The sequence below is a fragment of the Oryctolagus cuniculus genome, chromosome 14 (genome assembly GCF_051225735.1).
Source record: "Oryctolagus cuniculus isolate XC-2025 breed Fujian yellow rabbit chromosome 14, ASM5122573v1, whole genome shotgun sequence".
NCBI lineage: Eukaryota > Metazoa > Chordata > Mammalia > Lagomorpha > Leporidae > Oryctolagus > Oryctolagus cuniculus.
Genome location: NC_142880.1, coordinates 59009070 through 59030621, shown reverse-complemented (window position 1 = coordinate 59030621; position 21552 = coordinate 59009070). Strand labels below are relative to the sequence as shown.

The 21552-nt window shown below is 43.3% G+C and overlaps 1 protein-coding gene across 4 annotated transcripts in view; it reads right to left on the bottom strand.

Annotated features, from left to right (window-relative positions):
- Nucleotides 1-7244: 7244 nt before the first annotated feature.
- The window catches only part of NPR3 (natriuretic peptide receptor 3), an 82874-nt gene continuing 68566 nt past the window's right edge, over nucleotides 7245-21552 (bottom strand). For 2 of the 4 annotated variants that reach the window (XM_051853840.3, XM_070056627.2), the window contains exons 5-8: nucleotides 19150-19244; nucleotides 16148-16283; nucleotides 13959-14046; nucleotides 7245-12977 (exon numbers count right to left, since the gene is read on the bottom strand). In XM_051853840.3, coding sequence (XP_051709800.1) covers nucleotides 12866-12977; nucleotides 13959-14046; nucleotides 16148-16283; nucleotides 19150-19244 — 431 coding nt within the window. In that variant the 3' untranslated portion in view covers nucleotides 7245-12865. The remainder of the gene's footprint in view (nucleotides 12978-13958; nucleotides 14047-16147; nucleotides 16284-19149; nucleotides 19245-21552) is intronic. The other 2 variants (XM_089312690.1, XM_008262100.5) reach the window with 1 other exon arrangement.

The window sequence follows — 21552 nt, the reverse complement described above, 5'->3', positions numbered from 1 at the left end:
CAAACCCTCTATTATTAATACTACATATGGTGGTTGTTAGAGGAAACATTTATAAGGTACCAGAGTTACCATGGTGGAAAAGAAGATAAAGCTTGAGTGGTGAGAGGATGGGTAGGGAATAGTGTACAGAGGCTGAAACACCATCCAGGAAGCATAGATATGATGCCCGTGGACACACTGAGCATACTTGGCCAAGTAAGATACAGAGAAAAAGCTGTCAGTTCTCTGAGGGCAGTAGTTGGGTCATGTAGATAATACCCTGAAGATAAAACAAGCCATTGGTTTATCCTCAATTATTCTACCCATTTTGTTAAGTATACAGAGCAAAACCAAGTATATTAAAAAAACAACGGGGCCAGCACTGTGGCATGGCAGGTGAAGCCACAGCCTGCGGCACCAGTGTGAGGCCACCACAAAACACACCAAACACTGGAGTTAGAGAAAAGGTTTATTGTAGGGTAAGGGAAGCCCAATGGGACAAAGGGAGAAGGCAAGAGGGTAAGAAAGAGGAAAAGAATGTAAGAGAGAGAACAAAAGAGCACACGTGTGTTCAGGAACAGTTCCTGTTAAACCTTTGCCGGAGGGTGGGCAGGGAAGTAGGAGCAGTGAGTCCCATTAGTGTAGGGGTGGAGCTGACAGCTGTGGTTGGGCCATGTGGTCACCTGGCTTCCAGCAATGGCAGTGGGGGTGCTAGAACCTAGGATGGTGTCCAGGGCGTAGATGGTTCCACAGATAAGACTGCACCATTTTACTAAAACCAGCATCCCATAAGAACACCGGGTAGAGTCCCAGCTGCCTAACTTCTTTTTTTTTTTTTAATTTGACAGAATTATAGACAGTGAGAGAGAGACAGAGAGAAAGGTCTTCCTTCCATTGGTTCACTCCCCAAATGACCACTATGGCTGGAACTGTGCCAATCCAAAGCCAGGAGCCAGGTATTTCTTCCTCGTCTTCCATGCTGGTGCAGGGGCCCACCCTCCACTGCCTTCCCGGGCCACAGCAGAGAGCTGGACTGGAAGAAGAGCAGCCGGGACTAGAACCCAGCGCCCATATGGGATGCCAGTGCCACAGGCAGAGGATTAACCAAGTGAGCTATGGCACTGGCCCCATTTTTTTTTTTTTTAATTTGACAAATAGAATTACACACAGAGTGAAAGGGCTGCCCTCACTTTTTTTTTTTTTTTTTTTTTTTTTTTTTTTTGGACAGGCAGAGTGGACAGTGAGAGAGAGAGACAGAGAGAAAGGTCTTCCTTTGCCGTTTGTTCACCCTCCAATGGCCGCGGCTGGCGCGCTGTGGCTGGCGCACCGCACTGATCTGATGGCAGGAGCCAGGTACTTATCCTGGTCTCCCATGGCGTGCAGGGTGGGCCATCCTCCACTGCACTCCCTGGCCACAGCAGAGAGCTGGCCTGGAAGAGGGGCAATCAGGACAGAATCCGGCACCCCAACCGGGACTAGAACCCGGTGTGCTGGTGCCGCAAGGCGGAGGATTAGCCTAGTGAACTGTGGCGCCGGCCTGCCCTCACTTTTGATCCAGCTTCCTGATGATGTGCCTGGGAAAGCAGCGGAGGATGGCCAAATTGCTTGGGCGCCTGCACCCACATGAGAGACCTGGAGTAAGCTCCCAGCTCCTGGTTTCAGACGGGCCCAGCTCTGACCATTTCAGCCATTTGGGGAGTGAACCAGCAGATGGACGAACTCTCCTTCTCTCGCTGTAACTCTGCCTTTCAAATAAATGGACAAATCTTTTTAAAAAATTGCTCCATAAGAGATTTATTTTAATTTTTTAAATTTTATTTGAAAAGCAGAGAAACAGAAACAGAGAGAGAGCTTTCATCTGCAGGTTCACTCTCTAAATGCCCCCCAACAGCCAGGGTTAAGCCAGGCCTAAGCCAAATGTCCAGAACTCAATCCAAGTCTCCCACGTGGGTGGCAGGGACCCAAGTACTCAAGTCATCACCCGATGCATTCCAGGGTGTGATTAGCAGGAAGCCAGAATCAGAAACAGAGTCAGGACTTGAAACCAGGCAGTCAAAGGATCTGGGCATCCCAAGCAGCATCTTAACCGCTGAGCCAAACATTCACCCCGTAAGAGATTTTAAAAGAGAATCACTGGTCTACAGAGGGGTTGTATAGTTAACGCTGATGGGTTCCAAAATGTAAAGTTCCCATGAACTTTTTGAAGTCCCAGTATAGTATTTTCTTTTTTAAATCTTATTTAAATCATACAAGTTTCATGTATTTCATATATATATTTAGGAACCTAGTGACACTTCCCACCTTACCCTGCCTCCCACCCATGAATGCTCCAACCCTTCTTCCTCCTCCTTCTCCCATTCCCACTCTTAATTTTAACAAAGATCTATTTTCAGTTTATTTAATGGTAGTAAAGTTAACCCTACACTAAGTAAAACAGTTCGACAAATAGTATGAAGAAGAAAACACTGTTCCTCAATGGAAGAGACAAGGACTGTAAACAATCATCTAATCTCAAAACTGGTATAACATTTTCACCATACATATGCAGCAAACGGAAATAACCCCAATAGCACCAGTAGTTGAAAAATGTAGTTATCTTCTTCCAGTCCAGCTCTGTGCTGTGACCCGAGAAGGCAGTGGAGGATGGCCCAAGTGCTTGGGCCCTGCATCAGCATGGGAGACCAGGAGGAAGCACCTGGCTCTTGGCTTTGGATCGGCGCAGCACCGGCCATAACAGCCACTTGCGGGTGAACCAATGGAAGACCTTTCTCTCTGTCTCTCTCTCTCACTGTCTAACTCTGTCAAATAAAAAAAAAAAAAAGAAAAATGTAGTTAAATAATTAGAAAGTGATGTTTTTGAGTATTTATTATCTTATAGAATTTATTTTTAAGTGCAAATTTTTGTAATTTTGTGTCTTCAGAATGACTTACTTACCAAGCCCCTGACAAAATTCCTGAAAATTCAATCATATGTTCCCATAAGCCAGCATGAGCCAGCTCCAGCTCACTAGCAGCAGTTTGGTTCGTTTTTCACATAATACAGACAAACCCAAGAATTCCAATTAATTCTTAAGTAAAAATCTAAGAGTAGCTTTTAGCCAATGCTTATTTGAAATCAGAAGATACAGGACCTTGGATGGGTAGAAATGAGAGTAAAATTCAAAAAAGCATCCACACTGATATGCAGGGATTTGGAGTCAAGGGTTTTTCTTCTTTTTCTCTTAAGTCAACACAACTAAGTTCAGAAAAGTCTTAAGTAAAAAAAAAAAAAAATGGTGCCATGGTTTGGAAGGCTCCACTAAGTGAAAGTCTCTAGTGGATTTACTCTTGTTATTGTCATAATGACCTGAGCAACAGTGAGGTTTCAACTTGGAAGCTGTTTATTTTTTTAAGATTTATTTATTTGAAAGTCAGAGTTACACAGCAGAGAGAGGAGAGGCAGAGAGAGAGAGAGAAGTCTTCCATGCGATGGTTCACTCCCCAATTGGCCACAGTGGCCAGAGCTGTGCTGATCCAAAGCCAGGAACCAGGAGCTTCCTCCGGGTCTCCCACATAGGTGCAGGGGCCTAAGGACTTGGGCCATCTTCTACTGCTTTCCCAGGCCATAGCAGAGAGCTGGATCAGAAGTGCCACAACCAGGTCTTGAACTGGCACGCATATGGGATGCCGGCGCTTCAGGCCAGGGTGTTAACCCCCTGCGCCACAGCACCAGCCCCTAGAAGCTGTTTATAAGATGTAGAAGTCAATGTTGGGGACCAGTTTTGAGAAACAGCTATAAAACTCTTTCAAGTGCAGTATATTTGTCAGATGTTCCCTTTGCCAATAGTCTGGCTTGAGGATGACTTCTTAGTCACTCATCTATAGTCAGAATATGAGAATTCTCTCCAAGGAGGATGGAGATAAACTCAGGAAGCTAGGCTGGGCTGTGTTACCTTTACACAGGGTAACACAGGGATTTACCAAACAACTATCTCTAAGTCACTGGGATGCAAAACAAGGGGAAAGCTTGAGTCCTGATGTTCAGAATACAAGCTAGAGTCTCAGAGCCCGCATTGTGGCACAATGGTTAAGCCCCGCCCATGACACTGGCATCCCATATGAGCACCAGTTAGAGTTCCAACTGCTCCACTTCTGATCCACCTCCCTGCTGATGCATCTGAGAAAGCAACAGAAGATTATCCAAGCACTTGGGCCTCTGCCACTTGTGTGGGAGATATGGATGGAGTTTCTTGCTCCTGGCTTCAGCCTGGCCCTACCCTGCCTGGCCATTGTGGACATTTGGGGAATTGAACCAGCAGGTGGAAGATCTCTGTATTCCTCTCTCTCTCTCTCTCTCCCTCTCTCCCTCCCTCCCTCTCTCTTTCTCATCACTATCTCTAACTCTACCTTTCAAATAAAACAATATTTTTTCAAAAAAGAATATATAGCATGTTATTATGAATAAGCAAGCAGACATTATATAATTCCAACAGACTAAAAGAATGATATCAAATTTACAGGTTTCTTGAATCTCAATCCTGTCAAAAAGATTTTTTTGAAGTTTGGTGACTTTTTATTTGGTCGACTAAAGATATAGAGAAAAAATCCACTATTACTATCATTTTGTAAGAGAAAAGACATTTTCATAACTCATACATAAAATCAGTTGTAATCTCAGAAAAGAACATTATTGTCTTAAATGTCGCTCTTTAGTACTTATGCTTGTGACAATTCCCCTGTATCACAGTCCCCTTTATCTGCAGTTCTGCTTTCTGAGGCTTCAGTTACCCAAGATCAATCATAGTTGAAAAACATTACATGGAATATTCCAGAAACAAGCCACTGATAAGTTTTAAATTGTGTGCTTTCTGAGTAGCATGATGAAATCTCATGCTATTTTGTTCTGTCCCATCTGTAATGTGAGTCATTCCTTTGTGCAGTGTATCCACTCTTTATATGCTACCTGCCCACTGGTCACTTTAGTAGCCACCTTGGTTACTAAATCCACTGTCATGATATTGCAGTAACAAATAGATCCTTTGAATAAGTCAAATTCAGCACAATGTAACTGAATCAAAGGAATTGTGAATAACAAATAGACACAGAAGGACTGCGGGTAGAGGCTGTGGCCACCAGGCATGGAGTATTGAATCTGACCTGTGGGGAATCAGGGAATGGGAGTCATTAAAGGTTGGTGAGCAAGAGAGTAACATTATCAACACAATGTTTTAGGAAGACTGGTGGGTCTGAGAAATGAGTAGAAAACATAGAAATAAGAGGAGACAGGAGGCTGCTCTCTGCTTATTTGGAACTACATTGATGAAAACCTTGCTTAAAGGCAGTGAAAATCGAGTGGGAGAGAGGGATGGTATCTGATTGGATGTGGAAGGTGATGGAAAGGAAGAGATCATGTACATAGAAGACAGGAAATGACTGGACCAGGGAAGCACTGCTTGAACCATGTAAATAGCAATGTGTTTCTTGGGTTTCAAATAGACCATAAGTAACTTCCCAGATAGTGAAGCAGCTTTCTTTTTTTCTTAAGATTTATTTATTTATTCAAAAGTCAGAGTTACACAGAGAGAGGAGAGGCAGAGAGAGAGAGAGAGAGTGGTCTTCCATCCGATGGTTCACTCCCCAGATGGCCGCAACAGCCAAAGCTGTGCCGACCTGAAGCCAGGAGCCAGGAGCTTTTTCCCAGTCTCCCACGCAGGTGCAGGGGCCCAAGGACTTGGGCCATCTTCTACTGCTATCCCAGGCCACAGAAGAGAGCTGGATCGGAAAAGAAGCAGCCAGGACTTGAACCAGTGCCCATATGGGATGCCAGCACTTCAGGCCAGGGCGTTAACCTGCTGAGCCACAGTGCCCGCCCCAAAGCATCTTTCTTTTTTTTAAGATTTATGTATTTGTTTATTTGAAAGGCAGAGTACCAGAGAGACAGAGAGAAAGAAAGACCTTCAATGCGCTGGTTCATTTCCCAAATCCCACATGGGTGGCTGGTGCCCAGCTTCTTGAACCATCATCCTCTCTTCCAAGGCGAATTAGCAAGACACTAGATCAGAAGAAGAGCAGCAAGGACTCAAACTACGCACTCCAATAATGGACCCTGGCATCACAAGCTATAGTTTAACCCACCGTGCCACAATGCCAGCCCAAAGTGGAGCAGCTTTCACAGCCCAGAGGCAACTGGAGGCATTGAAGGCTGACTAATCTTAGTACACTGGCACGTAGGGATTTCATTAGAGGGGCAAATTTGATTTAGGGCATCTTTAAAGTGAGCAAGGGATGTGATGAATCAATGAGGACAACTCTCAGCGTGCAGCGGTCTCAAGTTTGGAGACTCAAAATGACAGAAAATATTCATGAAGACTTCTTCCCTTACATGCCAAGCCAAGGTTTGCCTCTTGTTTTTTGTTTTGTTTTGTTTTGAAGATTTATTTGTTTATTTGAGAGGCAGAGTTACAGAGAGAGGAAGAGACAGAGAGAGAAGTCTTCCATCTTCTGGTTCACTCCCCAAATGGCTGCAACAGCCGGAGCTGAGCTGATCCGAAGCCAAGAGCCAGAAGCTTCTTCCGGGTCTCCCACACAGATGCAGAGGCCCAAGGACTTGGGCCATCTTCCTCTGCTTTCCCAGGTCATAGCAGAGAGCTGGATAAGAAGTGGAGCAGCTGGGACTTGAATCAGTGCCCATGTGGAATCCCGGCACTGCAGGCAGCGGTTTTACCCGCTACATCACACAGCACCAACCCCTTGCCCCTTGTTTTAATAACAGTTAAAAAATTTCTTCTTTCTACAAATTTCCCTTTTATGAGCAGGAACATTTCTTTGACCTATTTATATGAGACACAAACAGACAGACAGAGCTCCCATCCACTAGCTCATTCCCCAAATGCCTGCAACAGCTAGAATTGGGCCAGGTCAAAGCCAGAAGTCAGGAACTCAATCCAGTCTCCCTTGTGGGTGGCTGGGACATGAGTACTGGAGCCATCATTGCTGCTTCCCAAGGACTGATTCAGCAAGAAGTTGGGGTCAGACGCCAGGGCTGGGTATCAAGCCCGGGTGCTCCAATATGGAACACAGGCATCCTAACTGGCATCTTACTCACTACACCGAATGCCCATCTTTGAGCAGAAATTCATGGCCCCATTCAAGGGTATCATTCAAATACTGCAATTCATCATGCCCACTGACTGATCTTTTACTTACACTAGGTCTAGGAGAACGGAAAGTCCTCAGAGAATATGGAGACGTGCAATGTATGTTGGTTGAATTATAAACAGGAAAAGTTTTCTGTGGGATGTATTTTTTTAATGGGAACACATTGTTATACTCCAAGGATGTGGCATTCTTGCTTAATAGAAACATTTACAAGAACACGTACACATTTATATCCAAACACCAAATGAATTAGATCTTTTAAATGACCAGTTTGCACCAGAAATAAAATATATTATACAAAACAGGGGTTATATCCACAGTCACTAATTCTCATTTCTACACAAAATGACAATAAATTAAATCACATTATATGCAGATAGTTCTACTTACATTAGAATAATAAACTGTATGCAGCTTGTGCAGATTTTGCTTTCACTTCCCTACTAAACTCATAGTCAGTTTGTATTGCTTGGTAGTCCTATGTTTAAACTAACAATGAGTAGTATGGCCCAGAAGACAAGGGCTGCAGAACTGACCCTCCATAGTGTGTATCCCATGACCTCTTGGCTTTAGTGATCCTCCATGCACAGGGAACAAAGCTCAGATTCCCAGGACCCTACACAGCAGCCCCACGCTGGGAGGGGCACATCATTCCCATCTTGTAAAGATTTTCAGATCTTCGTGTTCAACAACGTATATGACATCCTGTTTCAAAATGCAAATATTCCTCTTTCTCAGCAGTCTCTGCCCGATTTTTATGTGTTATGACAGCTTTGTTCTCCTAGCAAATAAAAAATAATTTGGTAGCCTATGGAGTGATTTACACTTGATACGTGGACCCTTTATTCCTTGTGCATAGAAATTTAGGTTTCTAAACGTGAATCAAAACAATGCAGCATTTTTGCTAACTCCTGATTCTGCTTGTTTAAATCTCTTGCCTGACACCTGACACCTCAAAGAGCTCTCATAGCACAAGGATTCTTACGTCTAAGACTCAGTTCCATTAAAACCCTTTCATTGTGTTTAAAGTAGCTTAAAACCAGACATGAACAGCATCCGCTGGTTTGGAGTGATTTACCTTTGGTATGAATTAACATTAGTGGTTAATGAGAAATTTGAACAAATTCCAACCCAGCACCTTTCAAATGTTGTTTTAATCCCACAAGAGACAATTTTGAAATCTGCACGCTGAAAACCAAAGCCAGGCTTGTTGGAGTACATGCACATCCCAGGCTCACACTGTCCAGAGAGCATGTGTGGTCTAGCTGATGCAAGGCTGCCGACTCAAAGCCAGCTACCTTCTTAAAGCCAGCGCTGTTCCATCTTTTTCGCCTGCTCACAAGCTTCCACCTGCCTGAGCAAGATGCTGTCCACCACTGAAGGTATGATGCAGGGTGGATGCTGGTGATGGGAGGAAGGGGTAAAAACAGAAGCAGCCTGCAAAGCTACCCTCTTCTCTTTCTTTTGAAGAACCAAGCTCCTGATTCTTCTCACTTGGCACGTCCCAAGCTTCTTGCTGAGACTCTCTGTAGTAGAGGAACTAAACTATTAGCTATTCTTCTGTTCTAAAGACCAACTGAAAAGTAAACTAGTCCCCCTGAGCACCATCATCTCCATTCTCTCTGCTTTAAAACATATGCTGTGCTCTTAGACAGTTTCTGTTTTCCCTACCCATCAGGAAATTCAGCTCATTACCAGTTTCCTCATGAAGCCCTGAACCACAGGGTGTTACTGAATAAAACCCATGAAACATAGATCCAGAGGCCTGGTTTCAGTTGGCATTTGTCTTGGTGGTTGTATACAGTCAAGATCTGAGTACTCCGTCTCCCAGGACATACAGATACTCATTCCTTCCCGTTGATGGACTCATTCTTAAAACCAGTGGCGTAATATTCCATGTGGTCTCCTGAGAAGACTCCCACAAATAGCTAGTGTTTACTCACTTACAAGGAGGTGGTGAAGCCACTGGAACCTGCTCTGAACCCCTGCCACTGTCTGGATGTGGCCTATACAATGACCTTAATTTCACTACTTACTGTAAGCTGTAGGCACCCCCAAGTCAGCCACAACCAGAAGGAAAGTGGTTAGTTAGGGACAAGGAAGGCACCTGTGCTTTGAGTAAATTAATGATTCTGGAAGCCTGTGAAGAGGGAGAAGTGATTGGCATCACCAAGCAAAGGCTTTGAATTTGAGAGGAGAGAGAGGCATTCTCTTTTCAAACATTTCTCTTCTCTCTCTATTAAATACAGCTTCTGAAAAGTAAAGATGTAAGGCCTGTGGAACCATGTCTGAGGTTCAGGAAGTTGATGGTTCTTCAGAGAAATGTAATGTTTATAGGGGTTTCCTCACAAAATCTGTGCCCAGGCTAAAGGAAGACATGAACTCTGTAGGGAAAGTTCTTTCCAGATGGAAGTTACCATCTAGGTGAACCTTTTATTTCTGAGTTCCTCTTTGTCCCCTCTAAATCCAAAAAGACAATGACAACCATAAAACCGATACTTATTTCCACACCAAAAGAGTACACACCCCTTTGGGTCTGTTTCAACGTAAGTTTGTTTGACAGTATTTGAGAAAATACAGATAAAATAGCCTTTTGAAATTTGAATATCCTAGATTTCAGGGTAAAAAAATTATAGAAATGATTTTAAAAACTAAAGCCCAATTTATTTTACTATATGATATGTGGCTACTGGCAGAATATGAATGACTATTTGCCAAAGATGTTACTTAGCAGTTGGAAACTTAAATTGCAAAATACAATCTGGGTTAAGAAGTCTTAACCTAAGTCAACTTATGCTTGACACCTATTTTTTTTTGGAGAGATTTATCCAACTTTATGGAGTTTTCAAAACTTAATGGAGTTTTGGTAATTCATATGAAGATTTCAGGGAACAAATAATAGACAACAGACATACAAATAAATCTTTAAAAACAGCAGAATTTGCTTTTTAAATTGGAAAAGAATGGCATCCTCATACCAGAAACTTTGTGATTTGTGTTGCCATTTTTTTTAAATACTAAATCCTCATTTATCTTCAAGATCTTATTTAGGGATATAATAAGTTTATAATTATTCTTCTGGGCTGGCACTGTGGCACAGCAGGTTAACACTCTGGCCTGAAGCATCAGCAACCCATATGGGCACCAGTTCTAGTCCCAGCTGCTCCATTTCCAATCCAGCTCTCTACTATGGCCTGAGAAAGCAGTAGAAGATGGCCCAAGTCCTTGGGCCCCTGCACCCACATGGGAGACCCGGAGGAAGCTCCTGGCTCCTGGCTTCAAATTGGCAATTGCCACCAATTGGGGAATGAACCAGCAGATGGAAGACCTCTCTCTCTCTTTCTCTCTCTGCCTCTCCTTCTCTCTCTGTGTAACTCTGACTCTCAAGTGAAAAATAAATAAATCTTTAAAAATATATACATATAATTATTCTTCTACCTGCAGTAGAAATAAAAGATATTTTCTCTAAAACTGCTGATGGACTATTATGTAAATTCTAGAAAGACTGGACACGTTCAGAACCCAAAGACTGAAGCCAGGTAGACAGTATTCCCACCCCCCGAAAATACAAATACAGGCTCAAAATGTGTTTTTTACCAACACAAAATAATAGAAAATTATTATCTCTAGAGGATAAGAAAACATCATGAAGAATTTGAATGAGAGAAATAAGCTCTCCAATTCCTGTGACTGAGAATAGAGCACTCTTTCCATTCTCTTCTCACCTGGGGGAGTCCCAAGCTGTCAAATGTTTTGCTGTCCTGGGTCTTATTTTCAAACCCTCTTCCTCCATTAGAATTTTTTGCGCCTGTCTTTCTTGCCTTCTTTTTCCATCCTTATTTGAATCCAGCACTCTTCTCTTTCTGTCTAGCGGGACGGACTGCAACATTGTTTCAGTTCCTCGCAGTTAATTCTTCTACCCTGCCTTCCCATTCTGTCATGCCTGCATCCTGCATCCCATTTTTCAAACAATGGAGAGGAAAGGTGCCTCAGGCAGATATCATCAGTTCACTGTGATGGCTGTGGACAGAGGCAGACCCCTCTGGGGAAGCAATCGCTAGCCAAGATTTAAAATATGGAGCTGTCACTCACTTTTTCCTCTTCTGTTACCAGTGTGAGTTACAACCTCCATCACCACCAAGGAACTGCTTAAACTCCCCTCTGTCCCTGTCTTTTATAGACACTAAGATCATTTGCAAAAATACTTTTCATATGCTCAAAATGTTGCTAGGAAATAACCTAATGACATTACAGGACAGCACTCTTACCTGACACTTCCCTTTCTTTCCTTGCTGTCTGTTTTCTCCACAGCTGTAGGTGAATGTGACAACCTGAGAATAAACCTATGTGCAGAGTACTGGGTGCAAAGCAGATATCCAGGAAATCCCTACAAATCATCCCAATGCCTTACACCCACACCCAACCCACTGTCACACAGGTTATTGGTGGATGCCTGTAAAACTGCAGAGTAGACTGAGAATGAATACTCACATAGAAGGTACTTAGATTACCCCCATAAACTTTTAAAGTAAAAGAGTGTTATTAAAGGGAAAAAAATCCAAACTCATCATTGTGAATTCTGGTAAATGCCATGCATTTTTTTTTTATCAATTCCATCCTTCTGTCAAGTTCTAAGTCTTTCTTAAGTTATTCTTGAGGGGGAAGGGCTACCTCCCTTTAAAATTTTACCTAATTATAATCGCTTTTCACTCTGGATCTTGAAACACCATTTGGTCAGAACTGGAAGGGATGCAGCCCAGCAATAGATTGCATTTTAAATGGTTCAAAATGCAAATGGTTTAAAAATGAATGTACTCCTATAGAGTTTGCAATCTACATACATCTTTAGATCTCTGTAATTAAAGCAGCAATTGGCATTTGGCTATGACCAGGAGAAGGAGGAAACAGAGAAAAAGAAAAGCATCTTTCTTTGATCATTACTGGCTTGTTACACACTTCACCCATGCTTTTAAAATATAAGTGAAATTTAATCTTCAAACTGAAAAAATAGACATATTTTCTAACATCAAAATATAAGATTAAGATAGTTAAAAATAAGAATGTTAGTGTGAAATAGGGCTTTTTTACACACAAAATTCAGATTTGCTTTTCTTGTATAAATCTTCCTACCTCACTAATATTTACAACTTTTCAGAGTAGCTCTTATGAGACACTGAAGGAGACAAGGAAAAAATGCTTTTCCAGATTCAAAGTCAGAACCTGATTGCAGACATTGGACACAGCAATCCTCAACCATCTCTCTGCCAGCTCTAGAGAGAGTGATGGTGTATTCCCAACCCTGGGATTTTCTCATTACATTTCCTTCTTATTGGGTGTCAAACTCTTCCCAAGAATATTCTACTTGTAAAAATGATTTTATTCTAGCTACAAAACATTTCATGTAGGAAAATCACATCTTATGTCCTTGTGTGAAATGTCCCCAAGAGCCATCAAGATATGGAGACATCAGATTTTAAAACATAAATCTAATTATATGCCCTTGAAGCAGTATGAACACTTAGCAAAGTGACATTATATCCTTATATTTGTTTGTCATGAGATGAAAGGCCTGGAGGCAGATCATGATTAATAATAGTTCCTGAGCTTCTAAAGAATGTTTAAAATGAAATGACTGCTTAAAAGAATGAATGCTTCAAGAACACCCCTCTGTTCCACTGATGTCTTTCATCCCAGCTATCTCCTTAAGTAACCTCAGGCAGAAAGGGGGAAAAAAAAATTTAAGCTTCTTTTAAGCCACCGAAAAATGGGATCTGATGGAATCTTCTCGTAACTCCCGATGTTTTCCAACGTTACTTTCTTCTTGCTGGTTTCGCCTCTCAATGGTTATTCTGTATTTCTTCCTGGGTAAAGGGAAAGTGAATGCAGTAATAAAACATCTCTTGGTTACAAAATACTGGGGTTTCTCTTACAAAGAATGCCCTCAGGGGACATCTGGGTTTGGTTTGACAAATGAGAAGTGACAGAATATGAAACCCTGGTCAGAGATTAAAGTAGTGTGCCCAAGGCACTATGCCCTCTTTCAAGGGGGAAAGTCGGCATGCTTTCCAAAATGCCAGAGAACAAGACCTCCCCTTCTTCCCTGAGTGCCTTGTGGGGTTAAGTCTTGTCACTTCTGCCACAGACACACTCCCTGACTCCCAGGAAATGCCCTAGATAAAGATCAGATTAAGTACAGTGGGACCGAAGGAGTACAGCTGTTCCCACAAGGGGTCCCATCCACCCAGAGTCTAATGATCTATAAGTCACAAACTCAACCACCAAAGGTTACAAAGGAAGGGGCTGCCCTTGGAGCGTGGAACAATGGCTGCCTTGAACACACGCACCTTTTAGAATTGTGCAAGTCCTGAGGCTACCCCACAGTGAGCTAAGCTCACAGGGCTCCAAATACGAAGCCTAGATCAGCCTGGGAGCACAGACTACTCCCAGCTCCCTCCTTCCCTTTAGGAAGGTTAAGTCAAGCCTCTATTTCTGAATTGGAAGCAGTCTGAGAACAAGAAAGTTGATTTTCCCCTTTGTCCAGATTCCTTCTCCATGTGTGCATTTGGTGAGTGGTAGGAATTGCTGTCGAAATATCTGTGAACTAAGGACAGCAATGGCTCTCTGGCCTTTAGGGTAAGGCACTGGAATATCGTAACTCTAATAACCAGCAATGCTAACCCACTGACCACCAAATCCAGGGTCACACCAAAAGGACTGCTTAGGTCTTCTAACCACCAGGCTTCTTGGGTGTAAGAAAGATGTGGACAAGTCACAAGGGGGATCATGCCAAGACAAGTGACAAAGGCAGTCAAAGGAGAGTGAATTGTATAAACAATTCTCACCTGAAAAAGTAGAAGGCCATTAGCAACCCAGCTCCCAGTAGGGCCCCTACAACAATGCCTGTCACCGCTGATTCTTCTAGACCACCTGCTTGAAAAGAAGCATAGATAATCAGGGTTCACTTTGAGAAGGAGTTAGAAATGCCTCAAGGTTCCTTCAAGGAAGGTGTTTCTCAGTTTCCTAGTTGCTGCAAATGTTCTTTTTTCTTTCTTTTTTTTTTTTTTTTTTTAGAAAGATATTCTAGGAGATCCTGCACTTTTATCTTTCTTATCCAAGTGCAAAGCTTAAGAAGCCTTTGAGAAAGTATTAGAAAAACAATCACAAGAGAGAGGACAAGATGGGAAAAGTAGCAGATTGAAGAGGGGTCTAAGGGGAGCGCTGGAGTTGTGGTGTAGCAGGCAGAGCTACCACCTGAGACCCCAGTGTCCCCTGTGGATGCTGGCTCCAGCCCTAGCTGCTCCACTTCCAATCTGGCTCCCTGCTAATGTGCCTGACAAAAGCAGTGGAAGATGCTTGGGCCTCTGCCACCCACATAGGAGACCTGGATAAAGCTCCTGTCTCCCGGCTTTGGCCTGGTCCAGCCCCAGCCATTGCAGGCATGTGGGGAGTGACCAATAGATGGAAGAGCTCTCTCCCTCTCTCCCTCCCTGTTCTATCTGTAATTCTCACTTTCAAATAAATAAATAAATCTTTGGGGAAAAAAGGAGGCATTTGAGGAAAAAAAATGAAAACTAAAGGTTTCAGATACACCCAGTCTTGAGTTTACAACCAAAGAAGACAATCAGAGGGACAATGGCCCTGACCTTCCACTTCATATTCTCACAGTCAGATGGTGACACTCACTGGTCAGTGCTCTGCTTTTACATACTCTCTCACCAAAGCCAGAGTTCACATCCAAATGTCCTGTATAGCTTTGTGAAAATGTGAATAGCAATTGAAACACAATTCACATTGAAACAATCAAGTTCAGTAGCATCCGGACACATAAAAAGGATAAAATAAAAAGTTTATGCATAAAGAGCTGAGTAAATGGCCCTCAGTGTATTACATCTCATTTAATCCTCAAAAAGGCCTGAGAATTTTTTCACTGTATATATGGATAAACTGAGGCATAAGGAAGCAAACTCTCCTAGAGTGACAAAACCAGCAAGTGACTGGGTGAGACCTCATTTCCAGGGCCACTGTCTCCTTCATTCCTTCCTCCCTTCCTTCCTATAATTGTTGCATACACAGAAACACTTCACAGCTTGAAAGATGGTCCAAAAACACACTGAGCACACACTCCCGGATATTAGCTGACAATGCCCAGCAAGCCTGGAAGACTGATACTCACTTTGTTTTCCCTTGCTAGTTGAAGTACTCACTAAAATAATGGTTTCTAACAATCTTCTAATTTGTAAGCAACTTCTTAGAATGACCACTTCTGGAGCAGGCATTGTGGCACAGGGGTTAAATTTGAGATGTCCACATCCCTTGTCACAGTGCCTGGTCTGGTCCCTGCAACTTTGCGCTTCTGATCCATCTTTCTGCTAATGCTCCTGGGAGACAGTGGATGACGTCTCAAGGACTTGAGATCCTTCTACCCACATGGGAGACCTGGATGGAGACCTGGATGGCTCCTTGGTTTGGCCTGGCCTAAAGCCAGCTGCTGTAGGCATTTGGGGAGTGAACCAATGGAAAGAGCTCTCTCTCTACTCTGCCTTTCAAATAAATAAAATATTTTTTAAAATGTCCACTTGTTTCTCCACTTATGTATGAAACTATTCCTACATAACATGTTTTATATTTATTTGTCAATTTTCAGGTATTTAAGGGTTATTCTTTGGTTCTCAAGGCTTGGAGGATAGTGAAAATTTTGAAATGAGACTTGCTACAAGAACTGAACAGGTGAATGACATTTAATAGCTGATCTTTTGATTTTTCCCTAAAAGTGGAAACCTCAAATAACTAAGAGATGGTAGTAAGAAATATAAAACTGGGACACAGGCTTTGACCATGTGGGAGAGAGGAATGGAGTGGAAGAGAGACCCGAGGCCTCCGTGCCAGGAAGCATGCCGAGCTGTGGGGCATTCCACCAAAGAAATGGGGCCGTTCAGCTCCCGAGTTCCCGGAGGACACTCATGTGCTAAACTTGCATCATCCTGAGACTAGAGATGAGGAAATACCGAGCAAATTAAGTCTCTGAACTTACATGATTTGCAAGGAGAGCTGTTCGTATGCTCCACGAGTCTGGTCTCATCTATTCTCAATTTCAAGGGACCCCAGGGATATTTGATATTAGGCCGCATTTCAAAACGACCTTCTTTTCCAAAGTAATCCCCAATAACCTACAGAAAGGCAACAAATAAATAAATAAAAAGTACACACACACGTATACAAGCTGAAAGGTCAAAGTTAGCAGTTTGCAAGGAAGCACAAAGCCCACAGCCTTGTACAGCTCCTCCCCAAACGCACAGCCTGAGCCAACCAGATGGAGGCCAGACTTTGTCCAGTAACCTCCCCAGGGCAGGGAGCTCAGTGGCACTGGGAGGCGCCCCTTTTGTACAAGTTGACTATGACGATGCATCTCTGAGGATGCGGTGAGAGTTAAGATCTGAAATCACTAAGGATGTCTCCAGAGGGGCATAGGTGAGTGAGAGTGGTGGCTCCTCGCCATGGCGGAGCCAGTGGTCTGCAGCATGGAGGATGTGGAGGGGGAGAAGGAGGGCCATGGTGGGAAGGGCTGAGTCCCACCAGCATTGTCCCTGAGTATTCTTCAGGAACACTGACAGGAAGAATTTTTCCCTACAAAAGTCAATCATCCAGAAGTCATGGCTTTTTCTTTGCTCAATGGACAGGGCACAGTGGGGGCCGACACTGTGGCACAGTAGGCTAATCTCTGCCTGTTGCACCGGCATCCCACTTGGGTGCTGGTTCATGTCCTAGCTGCTCCACTTCCAATCCAGCTCCCTACTATGGCCTGGGAAAGCAGTAGAAGATGGCCCAAGTTCTTGGGCCCCTGCAAGAAGCTCCTGGCTCCTGGCTTCAGATCAGTGCAGCTCTGGCCATTGCAGCCATTTGGGGACTGAACCAGTGGATGGAAGACCTCTCTCTCTGTCTTTCCCTCTCTCTAACTCTATCTCGCAAATAAATAAATAAAATCTTAAAAAAAAAAAAAGTAGACAGGGCACTGGCTCAGCCATCTGCCCAGAGTAGCCCACATGCTCAGCCATTTATAAGGTTCAGGTTACTTTCAGGGATGGTCAGGAGGACCCAGGGTCCACCAAATGCCCAGCTTCAACAAATGATGGGCATCCAGCCCCATTCCCCGGTTAGCCCAGCACCCAGTGAAAGCACTGGAGGCTCTTGGAGAGACAGCCCATCTCCCAGAGGTGCCCTCCCCATGCTGTAGGAGCTCTGCTCTCCCCCTGGGGAGTTCACCTATTCACACCCCCATTCTGGGCTGAGTTCTCACCTTCCATGAGCATCTCAAACTCCTGAAATCATTTATCTTTTCAGGCTCAATACCAGGGTCACCCCTCAGTTTCTGGTTAAAATGACTTTGGAAGAACCCAGGTTCTCAGGATTCATTTCTCTTTTGTCTGGGCATCAGCACACAGCTCTTGAGCACACTGTGACCCCTCCCTCCCTCTCCCTCTCCATCTCTCCCTCTCTCTCTCTCTCTCCCTCTCTCCCTCTCTCCCTCCCCCTCTCTCTCTCTCTCTCTCTCTCTCTTCCTCTCTCCCTCCCTCCCTCTCTCCTTCTCCCTCTTTCTCTCTTCCTGCTGTTGGAGGCATGGGTGGCTCTCACAGTTCTGTCAGGCCATAGTGAAAAGAATTCTAAATCCTCCCAAGATAACAATTGCTGATGCATACTGAGCATGTACCCAGTGCTCTATGTAGCCCTACGATGGATGGTGACCCACCTTCTCCTGTGGGGGAGACTAGATCACACAGGAGATCTAAGTCATTCCATAAACACAGCAGGGGATACTAGGCAGCCTGGGCCCCTCCTACAACACTGGGCATGCGTGAACAAAAAGGAAAACAGCAATTCTCATACGCTGGGGCCCAGAAAAGGTAACCAGAGCCACGACCCAGAGCAAGTGACATTATTTCCTGAAACAGTGTGTATTTGTATACATATGTAGATATGCATATTTGTATGTGCATATTTGCATATAAATTATGCATGCACATATTATGTAATATATGCATATATGTGTGCAATATGCATACAAATAATACATGAATGCCAATTGTGTAGTATATGTATATTAATAACATATATTTATTTGTACATTTATGCATGTGTATTGCATATTTACATAGTTTTAATATATACATATTTTTATTTATCATTTGAAGTTTATACAGTAGTTTCTTTTTTTTTTAAGGGAAAGGGTTTGTTTGGGAAAACCCAACAGACAGAGAGAAGGGGCAAAGAAAGAAAAAGAGAGAAAATGAAAGTGTAAGAGAGAGAGCGAGAGAGAAAGGTCAAGAGACAGAGGGATCAGGAGATGGAGAGAAAGAGAGCTATGTGTTCAGGAACAGGTCCTTTTAAAACTTTGCCAGGGGGCAGGCAGGGAAGTAGGAGCAGCGAATCCCATTAGGATGGGGGTGGGGCCAACACTGGTGGTTGGGCCATGTGGCCACCTGGCTTCCAGCACATACAGTACTTTTCTAGATGTCATTTTGGCTGGTCCTCATAGCAGTCATAGTATATCCGCAAGGCAGATATGACGATTTCCATGCTACAGAGAGGACACCCCCAGCAAGCCTTGGAGGTGCCTCTCTGCCTTTAGCACATTTTTTTCTCTTGCTATCCTGAAGTTAATCATCTTTGAAAGATTAACACATGCCCAGTTTGTAAACACCCACCCACCAAAAATAAAATAGGATAAAAACAATCCCAAAACTCATGTAAGAAATATGTTTCACTTTGCCTCTTCTATCCAACAAGCCCCTGTGCAGAGTTAAGGTGTGATGCCTGCTCCTTCAGAGGTGGGACTTCCCCACTTAGACTCGACATGGAACCCTTTCTGGACTCCCTTCCTCAACCAAAAGGAAGCTACCCCTACCTGGAAACTCCCAAGTTTCCAACTCATTCCTATTTGGAGGTTGCTTTTGGGACAGCTCTTTGGGCACCAGAACAAACACATTCTCGGAGTCCTAACAGGCAGAAGCAGCAGCTGGTGGAGTGCTGTTCACTCACCTCCTGGGTTCCTGCCTCCGTGTCCGTCATGGCGATCACAGAGAAGTCCCCGTATCGGTCTCCATTGGCGTCTATGGACACCTGTCCAGCAATACCTACAGGGCAAGAAGGGACGAGCTCCAAGTTAGTTGCTTGAAATACTTCTGCTTGCCAACCAAAACAAGTAAATAAATTGACAGGATTTTTTAAACTCAGGCCACAGGGAACCTCATCAGACTGAGCGCTTTTGTTGGCATTCGGAAAGACATTGTAATTTTATCTGTGTCTGCATTCCTAAATTCTTAGCATTGCTCCATTTAAAAATGAAAAGAAAAAAAAATCTTTGGGGAATATGTTCTACAAAAAAGAGGATTAAGGTTCATCTCCAGACACAGCACACTTATCCTAGAGTTTTGTATTCTTTTTCTTAAAAAAAAAATTGCAGAATGAGCAGTGAAAGTGCAGTGCATTCATACACTTGTCATGGGTTTGCATTATCATCAGACTAAAGGAAGACCATCCCAGGTCCAGAGCTCAGTGGACACACTTTGTTGTGGACTGCTTTCACAGCAGAGCAAGGGCCTGCTTTGTGGTCACTGGAGCCAAGAGCTAAAGAAGCCCTCTTGGGCTTTTCCCAGGGTAGCTGTCACTCACTGTCTATCCAAATGTGATCTGGAAGATTACTACTTGCTGAATTAGTGCTGTAGCTGACACTAAGATGAATTGAACTGTCCCCACTTGAGAGGGAGGCAGCCTGGACTAAGAAACTAGCTTGCTCCCACCAGAATCAAACTACTTACATTTGAATCCCAGATTTTTACATGCACTAGCTCTGTGATCTTGGGCAAACTGCCTAGTACCTCTGGGAACTTCACTCTTCACAATGTAAAGTAGGTAAAATAGTACCTCCCACGCCTGAGGCCGTGGAGATGATTAAATGGGGTAAAGCAGGTGATGCATTTTCAACACAAGTCTGAGAGACATTAGCTATTCTCTTCTACAGGCTGACATGCGTAGACCAGAGCATTTGAGATTGTTGAAGTCTTTTGGATTCTGGAATATTTGCATATACATAATGAGATTGTCTTGGGGATGGGATCCAAGTCTAAACAGAAATTTCATTTATGTTCATGTAGGCCTTATACTCACACCCTAAAGATAATTTTGTACAGTATTTCTAATACTTCTGTGCATGAAAAGAAAGCTTCACAGTAAGGAATTTTCCACTTAGGGCAACAAGTTGGCACTAAAGTGTTTCAAGATTTTGCAGCATTTCGGATTTTGGATTTTGGATTTTCAGATTAGGAATGCTCAACAACTATTTATTTTATGATTACTGTTATTATTACTATGCTTGAAGTCTGGTGGTGAGCACCAGACCATACCCACGCCACTCCAAGGAGCTAGCACATCACACTGGAGAATTCAGGAGGAATCAGTCAAAAACAGCAACTTTATAGGAATATTGGAGGAAACCTATAATTTCCACCAGCAGCAATCAAAAAACAGGCATATTCTAGGCAGGAAGGTTGGCCTCATATTTAGAAAGGCACAGAAGACAAAAAGGACCAGAACTGTGAGATTTTCAAGGACAGAGTCCATGTATATGGAGTAGGGCAGCCAGAGGTAAGGCTGGGTACCACTTGCTTTTGCCAGCAATGGTGGCCTAGTCCAATTAATTACATAAAATCAACTATGTATCACTGACTGATATTAAATATGTCTATTATGTCTAAATATGTCACTAAATAAGAGAAATAACAGAATGCACACATCAGCCACATTCTAATTCAATAACATAACTTGTTTTCTCTCTTACACTGTGGGAGGGTTCAGGGTCATTTTTAATTGGTGTTTCTATTGACTTGGCTCTTTCCAGAAGTCCCAACTCATTTGGTAAAATTAATGTCTGGGGAAAGGATCCCAAGGGAAAGTTCCATCCTCCAGCGTGGTCTGGAGAGGGCAGGTGTTTGGGTTTACTCTCCTTTGGACTGTGGTTTGAAGACCCACTGGTTTTTCCAGACTTTGGTCGACTTTGCCGGAAACAGAATGAAGTTACCATCCATCTTGATTTTTGTGTCTTCTTTATGTGAAGACAAAATAGTTACAAAGACTCACCCATCTCAAACTTGTACATCTTGGACAACGTATAAAACTTTAAGTGATAAATATGAATTTTTTAAAAAACAATTGCAATCATCTGTAAACATATGGCCTCTCCAAAACCAACTGTCATCCTGCCCAAGGCATCTGTGATGGTGTGCCCTGCAAAGTCTTCTTGCATAGTGCTGTATAAGACAACTTGGCTCTAGTAAGCCAAGACCTCATTACGTCTTTATGTTATTACAATTCTGCCAAGAAATGGGGTGAGATCCCTCAGGGTGGCCGAGAAGCAAGGTGAGACCGCACCTGCTAGTGTCGCCC